We start from the raw sequence: 18,496 nt of genomic DNA, 5'->3' as shown, positions 1-18,496 counted from the left end.
ATTATCCTACTATTGTTACAAAATTTATTAACATGCTCTTTTTTAGGTTCATTTAGGTTCTTTTGATAACGATAGCAGAAAATAGCTATCGAAACGCAAAGGTAATTTTTCAAATTAATTTCTTTACTAATTGGAATTTTCTCTTACAGCTTACAGCTAAGTGTGTCGCAGGACACCCTCTATTGGGAACATTATATTTATTTTGTCAAATCTGCGGATAGAATAAATATATTTTGAAAGTAGTTTTTAGATCACGTTTTAGTTTCATAACTATTTATCAATCTGTAATAAAAGACGTGAAGAAAGTCTGTCTTTTTAAAGACAAAAATTTTTGAGGCGAAATACCCAACAAGCAGTTTGTAAAAAAATGAATTCGCCTCAACAATATAGAACTTATCTAAAGAAAAAGAAAGCTAGTAAGTTTCCGTAATAGCTGAATAAGTTTATCAAAGAATCTTCGACATTTTATTGACTTTATTATTATTGACCCCCGTATTGGAGGACACACCATTTACATTAAATGCTTGCATACATAAGGTAAAATCCGAAAAGTATAAAATACGTGTTTCTTCAATAAATTCATACAGGAATAAACTGCATATAATAGTGTAAAAATAATTTTGTCCTGAAAAGCAAATGTATTTTTCTTTCAGTGAGTTGTGTTAATATTATCCTGGTTGTTTTATTTACAAAAGCCCTTTCCAAGTGTACCTACTTCTAGTATCTAATAGTGGATTGTAGCTAATTTGAAAATAACTGAAAAAATTCTGTTTTAAAATATTTTACGCCTGTTTTATTACTTTGGATCCTAATGTTTCCTAGAATTTTATTTTAAGGCCTATGTTGTCTCATTTTTGTGTTTTGCTCTAAAATCGAATGCCAATACATTAAACTTACGACTAAAAGGTCTAGGATGAAATTACAGGGTTGACCGCACTCCGCGTTGTGTTATTGTTTTGGATATTAATTTGATTTATCAATTAATTAAAATCCACTTTCTATATTTTATATTATATAAAAGTACTCTAAAACTATCGTTCAAAACGTTAAGAAAATCTCTAAGTCTCGTTTCAAAAATCAAATCCATTGTTTTCCACTTACTCTTTTTGCTTTATGAATTTAATACTGACAAAAATATTTGTTACCAACATTTCGGTAATAATTATTTTAACAATTGCATCAGAATTGCTGCTGGATCTGATTTCGAATGATAAAATATCGCTCAATTTGATTGGTCAATTTTGCGGCTGCGTTACAGCTTCTGGATTCTTGAGGCTCAGTTTGCCCAATCTCGGTTACTCAAGTAGTCAAGTAGTTCTTCTTTGGAGGCCAGATGAAGCACTACTCATCTGGCCTCCAGAAAACAACTAAATCAAGTCAAATACATCTTTTAGTAGAATACTTCACAAGTTTTACGGTCTGGTAAGTGATTTTTTTATTTGTTGATAAGGGTTTGTCTGTCATGCTATTTTTTGGATACAACAAAAATGTATGTATATTTTCTTAACCAAAATATTGTGCAACAGAAAATGAAGGGCTAGAAAAGTCAAGGCAAATTAAATCTTTAATTATTACAACAGTAGTAACAAATACTTTCGATTAGATTAATATTGTAACAATTACACAATTTCTTTTTTAATATATTTTCATTATTTAGTTTGCTATATTAATAAGATGTTTTCTAAAATCACAGACAAACGCATATTTAGCCGTGGATAAAATATTGCAACTACTGTACTGACCTTCTAATTTTATTTGAGCAAAAAACACTTAGGTATTTACATTCAAGAAAATACTCAAATAAATTTAAAATACGTGACAATATTAAGTTTAACACATTAATCGACACAAGAAGCACAAAGCTAGAAACAAATTTGTTATTCAATGTTTTGTTGGGGATGCTTGGCAATCATTTATGGATTATTACGCTCGGATCACTGCTCAGCTCTCGAGGTACTGATGTCTCACAAAAATAATTCTAGTAATCACAAATAATTTGTGCAATTTGCATTACTTACTTCGTTTAAGTGGGGTTACTTTGCTTGTCGTTTGTTTTAATATTAAAAAACCAGCTCAATCTGATGTAAAACTTGGCAGCCACTGGAACAACCTACGCAAATTCTCACATTCATTCCTGATTTAAAAATCTGCGCTTTATTCATTGATGGAAAATTAAAGTTTATCTGCATGTTGAACTAATTCCTAATTCCAGAAATATATTTTTATTTTGGACATGCTAAATATCTGATTACAGGTTCAGAGCATTTTAAAACTGCAATTCATCGGACACCAATGCGGCTCTTCAGTATGAACTGGAAGACTACCTGCGTTCAGTGAATCTATTGGGAGACCAGGGCGAAGGCCTACTGTGGGAAACTGCGGCAGACATGGGGAGAATCTCCACTTCAGATGCGTTATATTGGAGTGAATTCTATTTTCTTCTAAGCGACCTGGGGTGGCGAATAGTATCCCCGAATATAACTATCTCCACACAAGAAACAAGAATCAAGAAACTCCGAAATCGAAATGTCAACATTCCTAGTACCTATTCATATTATTTTGGTATTTGATGAAAGTGAAAGTGCATGGAATAATAAACTCTGGATTAATTATTACGGTAGCAAATTAACTAGTAATAGTTTTTGCAATCCAAAGTTTATTATTCTATGACCTTGTTCTGATGGTTGTTTCTTGTGGTTCACTAGCGAGGAACTTTTTTTAAATATTCTAGATCTTTATTGGTAACCGAATTTAGGTCACTGTTTGAAATCGTTTGTAAATTCAATCAATATACGTTTCAGGATTTTAATACACTCTTAAACATTTAATATTTGTAACAAAAATATGCTGCTTTAAATTTACTGAAAGATGTATTGTTAAGATATGAAATTTTCTTTTTCGATTTATATTCATTTTTTTCATTTTGTTTTACAATAAAGTAATATTCACGCTTTTCAATTTAATTTTAATTTCTTAAATTACAACCTACATTTAATTTTCGCGCCGTTATTAAATTATGTAGTTGGAAATAAATTGCAAAACCACTTTCCGAATTCACTGTTTACTTAGCTCATTTCATTTTATTTCACCCTATTTTGATGCCTAAATATTCCTGCTTTTAATTGGGATTTATTAATACTTATTTTGGTTTCTGCAAATAGTGCAAGCCAGTAGTTTTTTGCAGCTACAAAATGCGGGTTGTCAATGTATTTAAATATAGGACTTCCTCATGGTTGTACTCTTCAACCGTTAATAAATACCGTAATGTTTTACCATTTGTTTAGAGTTTTTTTTGTTTTCCTAAGAATCCTATTTATTTCACGATTCCTTTGAGTTTCCATTATCTTGCAAAAACATGTTCATTTATAATCATGTTCTGGCGTAAAATATTTGCCGCGGTTTTTCATTCAGTATTTCTACATTAAATATTTGATTTTAGAAACATGGATCCAATTTTTAATAAAAAAGCGTCATTGCCTGTCGGCTGGGTAATGTGTACGTTTTAAGTAAAATTGTGCAACAATTATCATGAGATAATATAGCTAAAAGTACATACTCTCTTATTATTTAATTTTTTTTCATTTGTTACGTTGATTTCTGCAAGTACCGGATAAATAAAATTTCAAGGAAAATACAAGTGTAATATCTATTTGTATTCTGACTTTAGTCCTAAGAAAGTCTCGAAAATTAAAACCTTGGGGCATAAGTAGCAAAAAAAAATGTTTTTAAATCCAGTCAAATTTAGGAAAGTAAGGAAGTAAATATGTTATCAGCAGGATAGGATTCTAGAAAAAAGAGTAGAAAAAAAGAATGTAGACAATAATTCAAACAAATGTGAGGTTTTGAAGACAGCCAAGCCTATAAAGCATCTAATGTTTCCCAATTATGGGTTTGTTTTGAATTTTAAATCTGATGATGGCGCTTTTGTCTCGCCGAAACGTAATATGAAATAAACGATATGAACATTTTTTATTTTACATTTTGATTGAAACCCAGGGAAGAAAAAATATAATACCTATTCTTTTCCTTTTTCGAGTGAAATTATTTTTATTCGAGTAGAACACCTACTTATAGAGGAACTATCTCAGCCTCCAGAAAGCTTGTATGTGAAATAAAATTGGGCGAACTCCTCACAATAGAGCTAAATTCTATTGTTTGAATAACTGTTGGCCATTGATTAAATTGAAAGTTGAAAAGAAGGGTATTAATGATTGGGATATTAAAAATAACAAACTATCTGATAAGCACTTGGTGTATTTAACAGCTGTGCACCTAACATTTTCTCTTAGTAGACCTTTTAACTGGTAACACGTTTTTTCTTAGACTGATTATTCCGTTACAGCTTTATTGCAAATTATCTATCTATACGGCAACCACTGATAAAAAAGCTTCCTATCATTTCATAATTACGTTAGTGATCTTGAAACTTTATACTAATAGTTTCCAAAGGAATTGTAACTTCAATAGGTAGTAACACTTAAGCTGATGACTTAACTATGCTAAAAAAACCGCGATTTGATAACTTTCAGGGTGGAAAACCGATTCCTAATTAACACTAACATTTTTAGCGTTCAGATTTTCTATAGATTAACCTAGTTCTTACTAAAAAAAATCTAATTTTTGTCAATAAGACAAAAAGCTTTACATAGTCACGTCATCCTTGGAAATATATTAGTAACAATTCTAGCTTATTCGCATTACAGCTAGAGGACTCCATATATTTGGTACTTGACATTATTGTTGAAAGATGTAGACTTCTAAATGTTCCGATAACATTCTGTATTGTGTGGTGCAGAATGGATTGGTGCTCTTATAATATAGATCAATACGTACATGTTGCTAACTAATGCGACTATAAAACAGTGTATTATTACAACATTTTCAAGCCTGCATCTCTCTTAAAATATCGCGATACTTTTTGATTAGTGGTGTTTTATTTGCGGCTATTTTATCTGTTGAGTCTATGTAGCTGATACACTGTTTTGAATGAGAATAATCTATATATTCTAACTGACATAGTATTTCAAACATTATGCTTATTCATTAATCATGGAAACTTTCTGAATATATATGCTCTTTTTAAGCAGCTAGATTTTTATAGCTTCAGCAGTGTTCAGCACTTTAACTTTCAACTTTGAGACTTAGTTTGTCGGCCCCATTACCACCAAGAAACTTAACTATGAGTAAAAAGAGCGAACGCAAGTTAACAGAACCTAAGCACACTTTTTCAGTAAAACGAAAAATATAGTATTAGTCTTAATTACGTGTTAAATACACGTTCAATAAATCATTTAAACATAAAATTCATTATATTTATATATCTCAAAAACTTATTTTTCGCTTTCAACTTACACGTTTAAATAGAGTATAGATATTAGTGTTTGGTAGAATAGTATGGATTTCGTTGTTATAGTTAACTGATTTCGGACGACTTCAAGAATATGAGTTAAACATTCCCATTTTTTTTGGAGTCCACCCAGCCTTCAGGACCAGTAAAGGCTGATACTAAAGCTACCACTTATACCTAATTATATCTACCTACATATTAAACGGTCAGCTTCTTCTGTTGGAAGGCTCATATTTTTGTTTCCCTAAGCAGAATAGAGAACAGAAATACGCTTCCATACCTAGGTTCGTTAAAGAGCATCGTTATCTTCGTACACACAGTCAAACTTATTGGAAGTGCTGGGCTGTAATTGGCTATTTGCACTGAGGAAATTTAACCTGGAAATAAGAATACCTACGATAATTTTTTGCTCGAATTTCCTTCCATTTAAAACCATTCTGGGCAGTCTTTGGCAATTTTAGTTTTTGCCAATAAAAACAGTGTAGAGTGAAAAAAAAAGTGTCAAAGGCAAAACCAAAAGAATCGTACTTACCCATTTCGAAAAATAGTCCTTCTATTGCTAAATCCGGGGGGTGTCGATGAATATCTGCAATAAAAAAAATTCATCAATCCGGATTTTGCCTCATTATTTTTAATGTATTTACTTCTAACTTAAAACGAGTTTTTTGCTTTCTTACTAATAAATCTCAGCGAACAAGTAGCGAAATTTGCATTTACATGCTATTTCAATGCCGGAATCAGACCTCTAGGGATAGTTTTCTCCGATTTCAAATTCAGCAGTAATTTCTTCAATCTTTTTCCACTGGCAATTGATCAACCAGACGCTTTAAATATTTTTCACTTTCTCAAAATGAATCATTCCTACTGTCCTTTCTGCACCAATGCATGATAAAGATGCGATAATTAGTTTATAAATATGTCTATATAAAAAACAAGCGGAAGTGTTCATTGTTAAACAAAAGCTACCAAAACCAGAAGCTTTGCAAAAACGGACATGAACAATTAATTTCCATATTCAGTTTTATAGCGATCAGTAGATAGTCCATAATAATCATGGCTAGGTGGACACGTAGATGCGAAATACCTAATGCTGTTGAAGCTAGGATTTATAGTTTATTTATAGTTTTAGAGAAACAGTATGGATCGAACTAAATATGAAAATATGTATCAAATAACCGTTGAGCATCAAAATCTGGAAATGTGGTTTCGATCATATAAAAATGTAATACTTACTTTGCAATAAAACTGCAGAGCCGCCATAATTTTAAACTAAAGTAAAACCTTAACTAAACTAGACTTTAGATATCTGTTGACTTGTCTACATGTTCAGAATGACGACTGGATTGTTCCACATATCTAGTTGTTTATATATTTATTTTGAACCGACATAAAATGATAACGAAAATAAGTATTTGTGATAAAACAACCACGTATATAGATCATGTTCAAATTTCAAGTGAGGGGAAGCACTGAAGGATTTAGATTATTGAAGTAAGTACGATATTTTGTTCACTTCAGATTTTTATATAAAGTGATAATTATTGTCAAAATCAATCTGTTGGTATTGTAGTTTTTATTAGGTTACAAATCTTGGTTTGTATCAAACCGGTTTCTCATTGAGCACGTTTTTCTATGCGCGATTTTTCTAATATTAGCAGTATCAGATACTACTTTTGAGTAGTAAGTAATCTAATGATTATAAAACAAGCTCAATATGTTTAATGAGCTTCTCTAGACATGTAAATATCCAGTACTACGGAATTTTAAGCTAGTTCTTTTAGTAATCTTTCAAGAAATATTTTGTGTTATTAAGGAGAAATAGTGGAAGATATTTTTTAGGTGTTGATCAAGATCATATCAATTCAAGTCACCTTAAAAGCCTGTCTGTGTGATTAAAAAAAAGTCTGTCAAGAAATGTTGGTGTTTAAACCACTCTAGAAGAATTCCCAAATAAAACAGAAAAAAATACTTTCCGTAACCATTTAATTCTACAGACAATTGTAACCAGCTAAGGTATTACCTCAAATTAAGATATTAATGTATTAAGTATTAGAATTGGTATAGCACAAAACTTGAAAATTAAAAAAAACAATACACGTTTTCAAAACTTTTGAGTATACATTTTTTTCCTGTAAATTGTTATACAACATTGCTTAGCTGAAAAAAAAACGTGCTTCATTTCTGAAAGGGATGAATGTCAATGTTTTCACAGTTTTCTTCAGAAACCCACACATTTCAATGAAATAATGAAACAAAAAATTTATCAACGTTTTAACCAATTTATTTACAATCATACGTACACTTTCGATCTGCCGTTAATTCAAATTCACAGTGCTAAGCACGAATTACAGATCGTTGTTAATTACTAATTTAATAATTTATTTATATAGGTGCATTTGACTAAGTAAATCACAGGAGATAACTGTTAAATAGTTCATAAATTATTTTTTCGAAACATTACATTTTTTTAGCATTAGAGGACATAATTGAAAATGATGTGCTCAAACATAATTTTTTAATATACATTTAATTTTAATATACATTTTCTTTTAATGTAAAAGCTGATAATATCGTACTAAAGTTAGTAATGTTATGATATTAGTTATAACTTGGTTGAATATTTGGTTAAACTTTGATCATTCATCAAGTCCACATCAAGAGATATAGTTTTAGTGGTAAACGCATCTATACATTCATTTAGTTCATCGAACGTTTGGCAATAAACGAAACTCTCGGGATTGACTCCCTTGAAGGTGGTTATGACTGACTTCTTCAGATTCATGAAAACAATCGGTTGATTTCTATTGGCAAAATCACTAATTAGCAGCTTCATACCCTAGAAAAATTTATATAAAGTAAATTAAGTAGCTGTCTAGTATAACGTTTTATGCCAAAATTACACCAAGCAAATTAAGATTTATGAGATACAATTATTTAACTTTGGTAAATTATTAGTATTAGAATTTTCACCAACCGTCTGATTAATACTTATGTATATGCAGTACTCGACCAGCCACAGTTTATTGCTATCTCAAATTGATTACTTATGGAATTACAATTTCGAAAGATAAGTTTAACGAATGCAAATATGAGTTCCAGCTGATAAATTATAAATAATATCTTATTATGCTTGTCATTTTTATACTGATGTGATAAAGTGTTTATTGAAGGATCGTGAGAGGAATTCAATGGAACGATAATCGCGTATGTTAGAAAGTCACTCTAATCACTTTGAGCTTTTCTAGTGCATCTTCAAAATATTAGAATTTTCTCTGTTAATATATACGCTACATCTAGTCAGTAAACAGATTTTATCAATTTGAAATTGCAGATTCGCATGTGGATTACTGTGAAAGACTCACTTTTGCGGCTGTATAATCCGCAGCTTGAATGTGTTTTGCATCAATAACAACAGGAACTGCACTTAAACCTTTCTTTATAGATGCTTTTGTGATCACATTTCTAACAAATTCTACCGATGGAAAGAGAACACTTCTGTCAGGTGTTATCAGAAGGTAATCGTGGCCCACATTCGTCTAAAATTAAACAATGAAAATATGTAATTAAAATTTTGGGAAAATTGTTCACTCAGTCAGTCACTAATCGAATAACATATTTTTTATTTGCTAATTTTGTAACTCGATATCCTTATCCTATTGAGGATGGATCAACTTGAACATTTCAGATATTTAATTTGAATTTAGCCATAATACGTTTGAAGCAACTCTTCATTTTATATTGGGGGTACAAAAATGCCCAATTTTATTTCTCCCAATAGCCTGACTTCATACAAATAACTATAAGTATGAGTTCAGGCAATTATACGTGTGCTAAAAATTAATTTCAAATCGTCCATAAATTTTGCTATCTAAAGTGACTTCATAAATTATTTGCTGGTAAAATGCAAGATATTTGAATGTTATCAGTGATGTTGATAACTATATTTAATGAGCACTGGGATTATGACTTCGAAAACATCGTCTATCTGCAAAATCCAATCTAAGTATTTGTGAACAATAAAATTTACCTTAGATTTTTCAATGTTAATTGAAGGTCGAGCTGTCGCATAAAGCAAAAATGCTAAATTGATCGCTATTCCAATACCAATTCCAATTTCAAGTCTGGTAAATAAGCATCCGAAAAATGTCGCTGAGGCTGGGATGAGATCAATTTCTAAAAATGCGAATGATAGTAAATATATCAGAAGTTTCAGGTATTGTATGGTATAGGTATTTTATTCTAATAGCTGCTTAGAAGCTTCAAGCATCTCAAAATGTTATTACTAGCAACAAGAACAGAAACAAAACATTTTATTCCAGTCTATGATCATCTATCATTAGTTCTCTAAAAAATCGGTACCTACTCTTTGTTTTCCATATGGGTCCTAAAACATGCAACTCTATCATAAAAGCTACAGCCACAATAATAACAGATGCAAGGGCTGCTTTAGGGATATAGTAGAACCAGGGAGTAAGAAATTTTAACGATAAAATTACTACAATAGCCGTATAGACTCCGCCAAATGTGGTTCTAACACCGCTCGCATGATTCACCGCTCCTCTGGATAGAGCCCCAGATACTGGCATCGAGCTTACAAATGAAGATGCAATGTTACAGAATCCTAGAGCCAACATTTCCTGTGTTGAGTCTATTGACCGGCCTTCACCTAAAATTAACTTTTTTATCATCTTTAAAAGGTCAAATCCGATATTTTTCATAGACGTATTGACTTACTGTAGACTTTGGCAATGGCATAATTCTGCAAAATTGATAAAATAGGAACAATGATGATGGCAGATCCGAGAGTTGAGGCCATGTCGAAAAAGGTGTAACTTTTACCATTCACTTCGGTACTAAATGGTGGCAGACTAACGCTTGGTAAACCCGGCTTGACAAAACCTGCAAAATTAATTATTTTATTAATTATATCAGATGTTTTCTTGACTGATTTGGCGCCTTCAATTATTTGCTCTGGATTTATTTTAGATAAACTTTGCACTTTCTGTACTACTCTTGCCAATATCCAATGTGCCTTTCACATACTTATTTATTTAATAGTCATGTTTTTAAAAGTAAACAACGATTCTATTATTCCTACAAATTTTAGACTAGATAGACAATAGAGTAACCAATAATTTATTTTATCAGTGACATAATCTTCTTTATTTTTATATCAGGCGTTTGTTTATAACCTATTCAAATACCCGGTATTAATTTTGTGCGATTAAATAACTTAAATTATATTGTCTATGCGCCAGAAATATATATAAAGCCGATTTCTCTATATACAAAATATACGATTACCAATTTAAAGGTTACTTTAACAACTCATTAATTTACTTTGCTTTAGAATGCAATATTGTTTAGGTAGGTATTAATTTATTTCTTACCAGTTAAACGAAATGGTGATGTGCCTTGCGATTCAAAAGCGTAAGCTACTGATGCAGATATAACAACCACCAGAAGGTTCCTAGAAGTGGCTAAGAACCAACAGGCCCCATTTAAGATTCTGTGGAACGTGGAGTTTTCTTCGCTTCCTTGTTGAAGATATTTGATATCTTTGAGCTTCTAAAATAAACGTTTATTCCGATTTTTGTGACTATTAACTGACTCGTTAATAAATAGGAGAATACCAAAAGCAGAAGCCATGAAGAAGAATTGGGCAAATAATGTTTTGGTTTATTTATGTATGATTGATTTGCGTTAGTTGATATTGATAGATTGACAGAAGCTTTACCTTTGTATTAAAAGTTAATCCAATTAATTATTATTCAAAAGCATTGATTTACATAAAAATAGAATGTCCAAAAATTCTTTATTATATACTCTATATTCTAATATTTAAAAGCTGCATTCCTTACATTGCATGTCCTTACATTGCATTTTCGTATTAAAAGTCTGTTCGATTATATTTCTTATTTACTTACTTTTAATATCACTAAACATATAATAGCCAGAAATCCCATGGCGCAATCGGGTCCACTTATTTCTGTAATATGTTCATAAATTTGCTTCCACACAAGAAGAAAATTATCCCCTGGATGGTCTAATCCTAACAAATCCTTTACCTGCGTGGTGGCTACTATAATAGCAGCTGCAGAAGTAAAAGCTACAGCTACTGGGCCAGATATAAAATCTATTAAGAAGCCTAAAAGAACATAAAMAGTTTTTTCATTGTTTGAAAAAAATGCAGTATAATTTATTTTATTATAGGTTTAATACTCATTATCTATAGTTTCAAAATAAAAATTTATCAAGGAATGATGTTCAATATTTTCACGAGCGATTTATTAGGTGTTTAACTTTATATTTTATATTAGGTAATAATTTGGTTTTTAGTTCTCCGATCAATAATACATAATAAATTGAGAGTAAAACTTTGATTTAGATCTTTACTATATGAAATGAATAGATAAAGCTATTTCTTATTGTACTACGTTAGCAGCTATTAAACAGATAATTCTCGAAACGCATCTAAACGAGAATGGACAATTTTACAAAATTCATTAGTTCAGACACCAAAATGCATGTTTGAACCAAAGCGGATTTCCTCTACTTGCTAATTTTATGTATTATTATAGACAATTAACATCAAAATATAATTTACTCGATAAGTCCGTTTAAAAGAACAATAGCATTCAAATATCAAAAAAACCAAACATCTTTTATGTTTTGCCATGCATTTATTTGCATATTTTTTTGTTTTAATGTGGACCTAGCAAGTAAATTTTATTTTCACATCATAATATGTATGATAATATATAAAATTAACAAGCAGCAACAAAGCAAACTCAGTTCAAACAGGCATTTTCGAAAAAGAAAGAAGTTATTATTTCAATACAAGTTCTTGAGAACCGTTTGGTATTTGTTATTTAAAGAAATACCTACATGAAAGTCGACATAAACCCATCGGACAAATTTAATTCAGCAAATAAATATGTTGCATATGAATTAGACTGAAAGTTGTAATTTTGAGTTTTATAACGTTCAAACCATCCCTCTTATTCAAATAGTTTATATTTTTAAAATAACAAAAAATGTCATTCTCTTAATAATGAAAAGTTTCAATGACTGATCCTAAGCAAACAAAATAAATTTGCATTGGTTCAATTTAACTCTTAAGTTTATTGAAAAAATACGCGGAAACCAATTGACTTGACAATATTCAATTTAATTGCATGCCAATGATCGTAAGCTGTTAATTTAATCGTTATTATGATCTTGCGTTAAAAAGATGACAACTTTTTTTAAGTAATCCAATTATTGAATACTAGATTAGCAAAAACATCTCCCAGTTATAAATAGACTAATTGAAATATATTTTTTGAAAGTGATTAAAATTAACTAAAACTAGATAGACAAAAAACTAAAATACATAAATCCAAATAATGAAATACCTAGATGCAATATTCCCATTGCCAGTTCCACGCAGCCACTAAGGAAGCATAGTAAAATTGCTCCTGCCACTCCCAATTCGTGCTTGTTTTCCCTAACCAGCAACCCTTCTATGGCTGTGGGACCTATGGGTGAATCTTTGCTGCTTCCGAAAATTGCATAGACAAATGGACCAACAATTGAGGAATACAGACCTAAAAAATACACGTTTGATGTATTTTCCAGCTTCGTCTATGATATCAACYACAATATTTATAGCTTCTTGTTCGCAAGTATAGCTGAACTTACAGAACTTACTTTTTGCTCTAGTTTGAAATATGCAGTCTTTAAGTGAACAGCTTTGGAACGTGTTTAGAGATTAAACAATAAACGATATTTAATTAACTATATAATTATTTAMAGAATGTGCTAAGCATATGTTTACCAATTTGGGCAGGTAGTCCTGCAACACTGGAATAAGCGATGGCTTGTGGGATGATGGTAAGTCCCACAGTAAGTCCAGCTAGGAAGTCGGATAGTGCTGTCTCCCAAGTATAATTTGGCAAATAACCAAATATTGGCACTCTCTTTTTTAAAGTCTTTGTACTACATGTTTTTCTTGCATGATATTTCATCCATTCTTTCATCGAAAATGTTTCCCTTGGAGGATAGATTAGACTGCCAGATCGATGTCGCAAATTTTCCGTTAGGTCCAAAGTTGTATCAGAAACTAATCGAAGAATGCAAATCAACCACACTTACATGAATTAGTAATAAATAAAGCACTCACTTCTCTTTTCACTGGTTGCTATATCGTTGTCCATAATAACATCGGAATTTTCCCATTTATCGTTTTTAGTCATTTGAAATTGCTGAAATATATTAACTATGTTCTCTGGGTTATCACCGATGATATAGGAAGTAAGGACGACTTTCTTTTGGCACCTCATCGTTACGGTTGTTATTTTCTAGTTTTGATTATTTCAAATTAGACCGATTTTTGCATCACGATATTTTCATTGGTTGCGTGCCACCTGAAATCATCAAAATTGATATGATTGAATCATTTGTTGCATAAGTGATCATTGATTGAAACCAAATTGGCTACAATTTAGTTTTTATTTAGAATACATGTATTCACATAAGAAAAACTGACGAATTTTTAATATCTACTAGGTATTTTTTAAGTTATAAGTGGATTGGGTTCGAAGAGTTAACGTATAAGTGTAAGGGCGTAACATGTTAATCGCAGCGAAAATTCTTCAAGCAATTGTTCTTAATTAAACCCTATTTTGCTCGTATATTATGCAATTATTTTTAATTTGATCGGATCGGATATTAGCGGCTTATATTTAGGTGTTTTCAATTCAAAAAAGTCACAATTTGTTTAAAAATTAAGCTATATACTTACGCAGTTTCCTTTGTGCACTGAACAACGATAATGCAAATTTAAAAAAAGGCAGATTAAATAAAATGGGGAAATGTCTGAAACGGTTGTTAATGATCCGAAACGATCGATAAGTGATTAGTTTGATTATTGGTGATGGACTGAATCATTTTTCTGTGCAAGGTAAAATAGTAAAATTGTTGCTCACTGGCCCTTGGTAAAATGAGAAAAAACCGCAAACTGATTTGATTTTTCCGTTATGTTTTTCGCATTTTTCCTTCCTGAAGTGGGGAAATTCATTTGCAATGAACTTTAATTTCTCTCTTTCTCTCACTTATTACCTACATAGTTAAAAAATATTTGTTTGGGTTATTAATCGAATTATGACTGGTGTAATTGTTCAAATGACGAGTATTGAATAAAAAACATGTTATCAAACTTTTATACTTTTAGTGGTTCGCCATCAATGCAAACGATTTTCACTTTAAAACTTAATAATTTTTGAATTATTTTTCATGATTTTTACGTTGGACGTCGATTTAGTTTGTAAACCTATTTTGTTAAACAGAAAAATAATTCTTTAATACTGATTTTTGTAGAACTATTTAAGCCAGTATGTTCACTTCAGAAAATCAGTCAAGAGTTTCATATTTTAACAGGTAATATTCGTTACGAGTTTGAGCCCAGAATATAGTTTTATATACTAACCAACTGCTGGAAACACAAACTTCTTGACCAGTTAATTTCCGACTGGTTTTCATACATATATTTACAGTGTTAATTGTATAATAATGCAATTAAACAACTATCAATCAATTGAAAACTCGATCCTTGAGGTGAACCACTCAAAATTTGCACATATGTTGAGCCTAAAAATATTATTAATGAGTAACGTCGTCAAAAGATACTAAGAGCTTTTGTCTGATTTAGTCCGGTGTTAGAAACTTAATAAAGTTATGATTCTGTCAATAACCTCAACTAAAAGAGTTAATAATTTGAAAAATCTGCTAAAGTGGTTTTCGTGCAAAGCCTTTACCAATCAGTTAAAATCACATCGGTCATGTATTATCTTCAGTAGAAGGTTTTGGTGCGAGATTGTAAAAAATATTTCATGCATGCATATTTTGAAACTTGCTAAAGTATTTGTAGAGTAGATCCATAAGAGCCTGAAATGGTTTCTAATGAGTTCCGCGCGGATGTAAAATATACGAGTGAAGTACAAATGCAGATTAGCACATTTTAACTTACTTACATATGAACTGTTTATGAATAAACTATTGAATGAAACTCTTGTGGTTTTATAAATGCACAAGTACTTCTTTCTTTTATTAATTATTTGTTATATTATTGCTACCCGTAACAATTGTTGCCATATTTTGTGGGGGATGTCGGATTATATCGTCTGGCACTTGTTGAATCGAAAGACTGAATTTCAAAAAAGCAAAAATGTTGAGTGTCTACCCTTAAATCAGATAAGTTCTCTCGATTGTTTTCATTGAGGATCTGCACAAAAAAATAGAAGTACAAAAATACGAGCTAAAACGATTTAAAGCAAAAACGAGCACGACTATTACAGAAATCATCGAATTGTTAGTACCTACAAATTTTTCGTTTGTTTGTTCGATGCAGAATTTCTAACAGCAGAAAACATGCTTGTAACAGACAATGATAATCTCATTCATCAGATTAAACGCAAGAATCGCCTTCATAAAATAATTAAAAAATATGTACTGTTAGTGTGCTGAACACTTAATGCAGGAGTTTAGGACTAGTGATTTCACTTCAGACTACTGAAACGTAACAGAAAACGTTTTCCCTTCAATTTTTTTTCCCTAAATACCAAGAGCAAATTCATTTTACACCATTAAGGGGGTATTTCAAGATATAAATAAACACTTAATTATTTTAACTATTTTGTAATCTCACGTAATTAGAAGACACCATCACTGCACTTCTTGATTCGAAAATGCAGACATTTTTTATTTCTGCTTTGTACATTGTGTGCAACTGTTTTCTTGTCATCTGAATCATCCCAATTAGCAATTGTTATGCTAAATTGAATTTTGCAAGTGGTATTGTCAATGTAATGAAGGTTGACTAGTGCTTTGTGCTGAATGATTCCCATCGGACCAATTTTGAGTAGCAACCAAAAAGTGATAATCATCCATGCAGTCAACAGAAAAGAGGGAAATGCATCCTAACCATAACAAATCCATTTTATAATTAGACTGGCGTTTTAATTGTATTAATTGGAGGACTCTTCTCAGTAGTAATTAGTAATGCAATTATAATCAGCAAACTATTAGAGTGCAGTTTGGTAGTCAGGTCCTAAAGCTGGAATTTCTCAAAATACGACGTAATACTTAATATCTCTTGGAGATATTCTGATATTTAATATTATTTTCTCCGGATTCATTGAAGCTAATAGAAAGGTTTTTTTTCTAGAGTTTAGTGTTCAGTAAATGTAAATGTAAATGTAAATGTAATTACTGTTCAGTAAATGTAAATTATATTTAATTTGTTAAGGCAAAGTTTTCGGTACATTTCATGTCAAATACGGCGATTATTTGCTTACTTAACAAAAGTGAGCTGGAGATTTAATTCCTGCACTGTTTTTGAACGCAATCTAGACAATTCTTGAAAAACTGGGTTTTGATAAGTTTTTACTTCTAGCGTAAGCATTTTCAGAAAATAAATGATTAATTCAAGCAATTGCAGATTAAGGCTGTAACCCAAAAACGACAGATCGTTAGATTAAATCTTAAACGCCTGACACTAATTAATGCGACAACCTCTAATTATACACGGTTAAGAAATGATAATCCGTTTAAAACATCTTCGAAATTGTACCTAATTAACTAGTTGGTAAGTTGTTAAATAACAAGTCGGAAAACACTGTTTAATAAATATTTCTTCTAATTATATTTAACTGTTAAAGTACTGCAATCTGCCAAATGCAGCATCCCACAACCAATTGATTGGTAATTACACTAATCAATTAATTTGTTGATGGAATATTTGTTCAAATATGTTTTGTAAAATTTATAAATTAACTAATTAAATATTAATATCTGCAAAGTCCGAGTCAAACAATATAAGAAAATAGTTGGTTAATACAGGATTTAACTTTCTAAACTAAAAAATATGATTATATGGCCTGCATGCCAACAAGCTACAGTATATATTTAAATTTTATTTAAATATATACTTTTATTTAAATTATTTTTATTTAGTATATTTTAAAAAATGTACATGCCTTTTTGAAGCATTTTGTATATTATTCTGTCTTTTGTGCAAAATAAGTATTCAACCTTCACAACTACAAATAAGTATCATTGTCAATTTTGTCCCCAAATATTCACAAAAGCATTCGCTTAAATAATTAGCTATTAGAAGCAAATTTTTGATCAATTTATTTCCAAACTTTTAATTAAGAATCGAACAAATTTGATTAATTAATATGTGCAAATTGGAATAAACTTTGGCCGCTTTATTAAAATAACTGTCATCTCTGGGTAACTTTCTAATTGCAACATTAAAATACAGTAAAAAGTCAATGCTATTTTTAAATTTACTTTATTTAGTATTTTCAATAGCTAGAAACCTCTCTTAATAGACCAACCGATAAAAAGTTTTGTGTTTCATCCGTTATCCCCAAAACCTACATAAATATTGGGTCCAAAATATTTTTGCGACCATCTCTGAAGATGCAAGTCATTCGCCCTTCCGAAACGTTAGCTTTAATTCAATTCCATGAACCGAAAGCGGTGAACTCGAAATAATACCGCATCTCGCAATGTTCCTGTTCGTTTGTGTTTTGTGTGTCTTGAAATGAAAGTATAATACAGTCTTAATATTGGTGTTATTAATTAAATGTTACAAGTTTTCTATACTGAAAGATCTACACAGTCGGAAACTGAATACAATGTGACTTAAACTTGAAAACTGTTTATTTGGACATGGCAAAGTAAGTTCAATGTACGTTACAATTATGTAGGTAATTAACTTGAAGGATTAATATTTATTAAACAATTTCAGATACCGTTGCAAAAATATTTCCTAATTTCTATTGAGTAACGGTTTGAATTGTGCACTGTCAGCACTAAAGTTTCTAAATAATAAATGATAAACAAAAGGTTTTTGCAATTTTTTTTAAAATGTGTATCTTCTCTCCATTTTGGAGAATTCATGAATGTTTCGAATAAATCAATGGTAAAGTAATAGAATGTTACGTAGTGTAAAAAGTCGATTTTTATTTATACTAACATTGATTATCCCACGAAGAATTAGACATGTATATGGGAGCAACTTTTACTTTGTCGGCCGCAGGAGATACACGGACAGTGCGAGGAAATCGTAAATTTGAAAACAAATTTATTTAATTAAAA

General features: G+C 30.7%; 1 protein-coding gene and 2 long non-coding RNA genes across 8 annotated transcripts; 1 reads left to right on the top strand and 2 right to left on the bottom strand.

Moving 5' to 3' along the window:
- Positions 1-1,127: 1,127 nt before the first annotated feature.
- Positions 1,128-2,958, top strand: LOC125503519. Its single transcript, XR_007280938.1, has 2 exons — positions 1,128-1,422; positions 2,255-2,958. It is a non-coding gene; the product is annotated as an uncharacterized LOC125503519 (long non-coding RNA).
- Positions 2,959-4,238: 1,280 nt separating this feature from the next.
- On the bottom strand, positions 4,239-6,717 carry LOC109538305. Of its 4 annotated transcripts, none has more exons than XR_002172027.2 (4): positions 6,581-6,709; positions 5,992-6,220; positions 5,880-5,933; positions 4,239-5,724 (listed from the first exon to the last, which is right to left on the bottom strand). It is a non-coding gene; the product is annotated as an uncharacterized LOC109538305 (long non-coding RNA). The 4 variants fall into 4 exon arrangements; XR_002172025.2 differs by having other exon boundaries at positions 6,025-6,220; positions 6,581-6,708; XR_002172028.2 differs by having other exon boundaries at positions 6,065-6,220; positions 6,581-6,708.
- An 889-nt stretch (positions 6,718-7,606) lies between these two features.
- Positions 7,607-16,184, bottom strand: LOC109538303 (sodium-independent sulfate anion transporter). Of its 3 annotated transcripts, XM_048664063.1 has the most exons (12): positions 16,035-16,184; positions 14,133-14,282; positions 13,512-13,755; positions 13,167-13,451; positions 12,745-12,936; positions 11,275-11,495; positions 10,738-10,915; positions 10,082-10,246; positions 9,711-10,013; positions 9,375-9,520; positions 8,710-8,883; positions 7,607-8,183 (listed from the first exon to the last, which is right to left on the bottom strand). In XM_048664063.1, the coding sequence occupies exons 3-12, from the start codon at positions 13,669-13,671 to the stop codon at positions 7,950-7,952; spliced, it is 2,058 nt and encodes a 685-aa protein (XP_048520020.1). In that variant the 5' UTR covers positions 13,672-13,755; positions 14,133-14,282; positions 16,035-16,184; the 3' UTR covers positions 7,607-7,949. The 3 variants fall into 3 exon arrangements, with proteins under 3 accessions (XP_048520020.1, XP_048520021.1, XP_019761036.2); XM_048664064.1 differs by lacking the exon at positions 14,133-14,282; XM_019905477.2 differs by lacking the exon at positions 16,035-16,184 and having other exon boundaries at positions 14,133-14,699.
- Positions 16,185-18,496: the final 2,312 nt, after the last annotated feature.

This window comes from Dendroctonus ponderosae, unplaced genomic scaffold (genome assembly GCF_020466585.1).
Source record: "Dendroctonus ponderosae isolate FM_Combo_2020 unplaced genomic scaffold, Dpon_F_20191213v2 Dpon_F_20191213_2, whole genome shotgun sequence".
In the NCBI taxonomy this organism is placed as follows: Eukaryota; Metazoa; Arthropoda; class Insecta; order Coleoptera; family Curculionidae; genus Dendroctonus; species Dendroctonus ponderosae.
The sequence above is the reverse complement of the archived record's forward strand: the minus strand, read 5'-3'. Positions and strand labels throughout refer to the sequence as shown.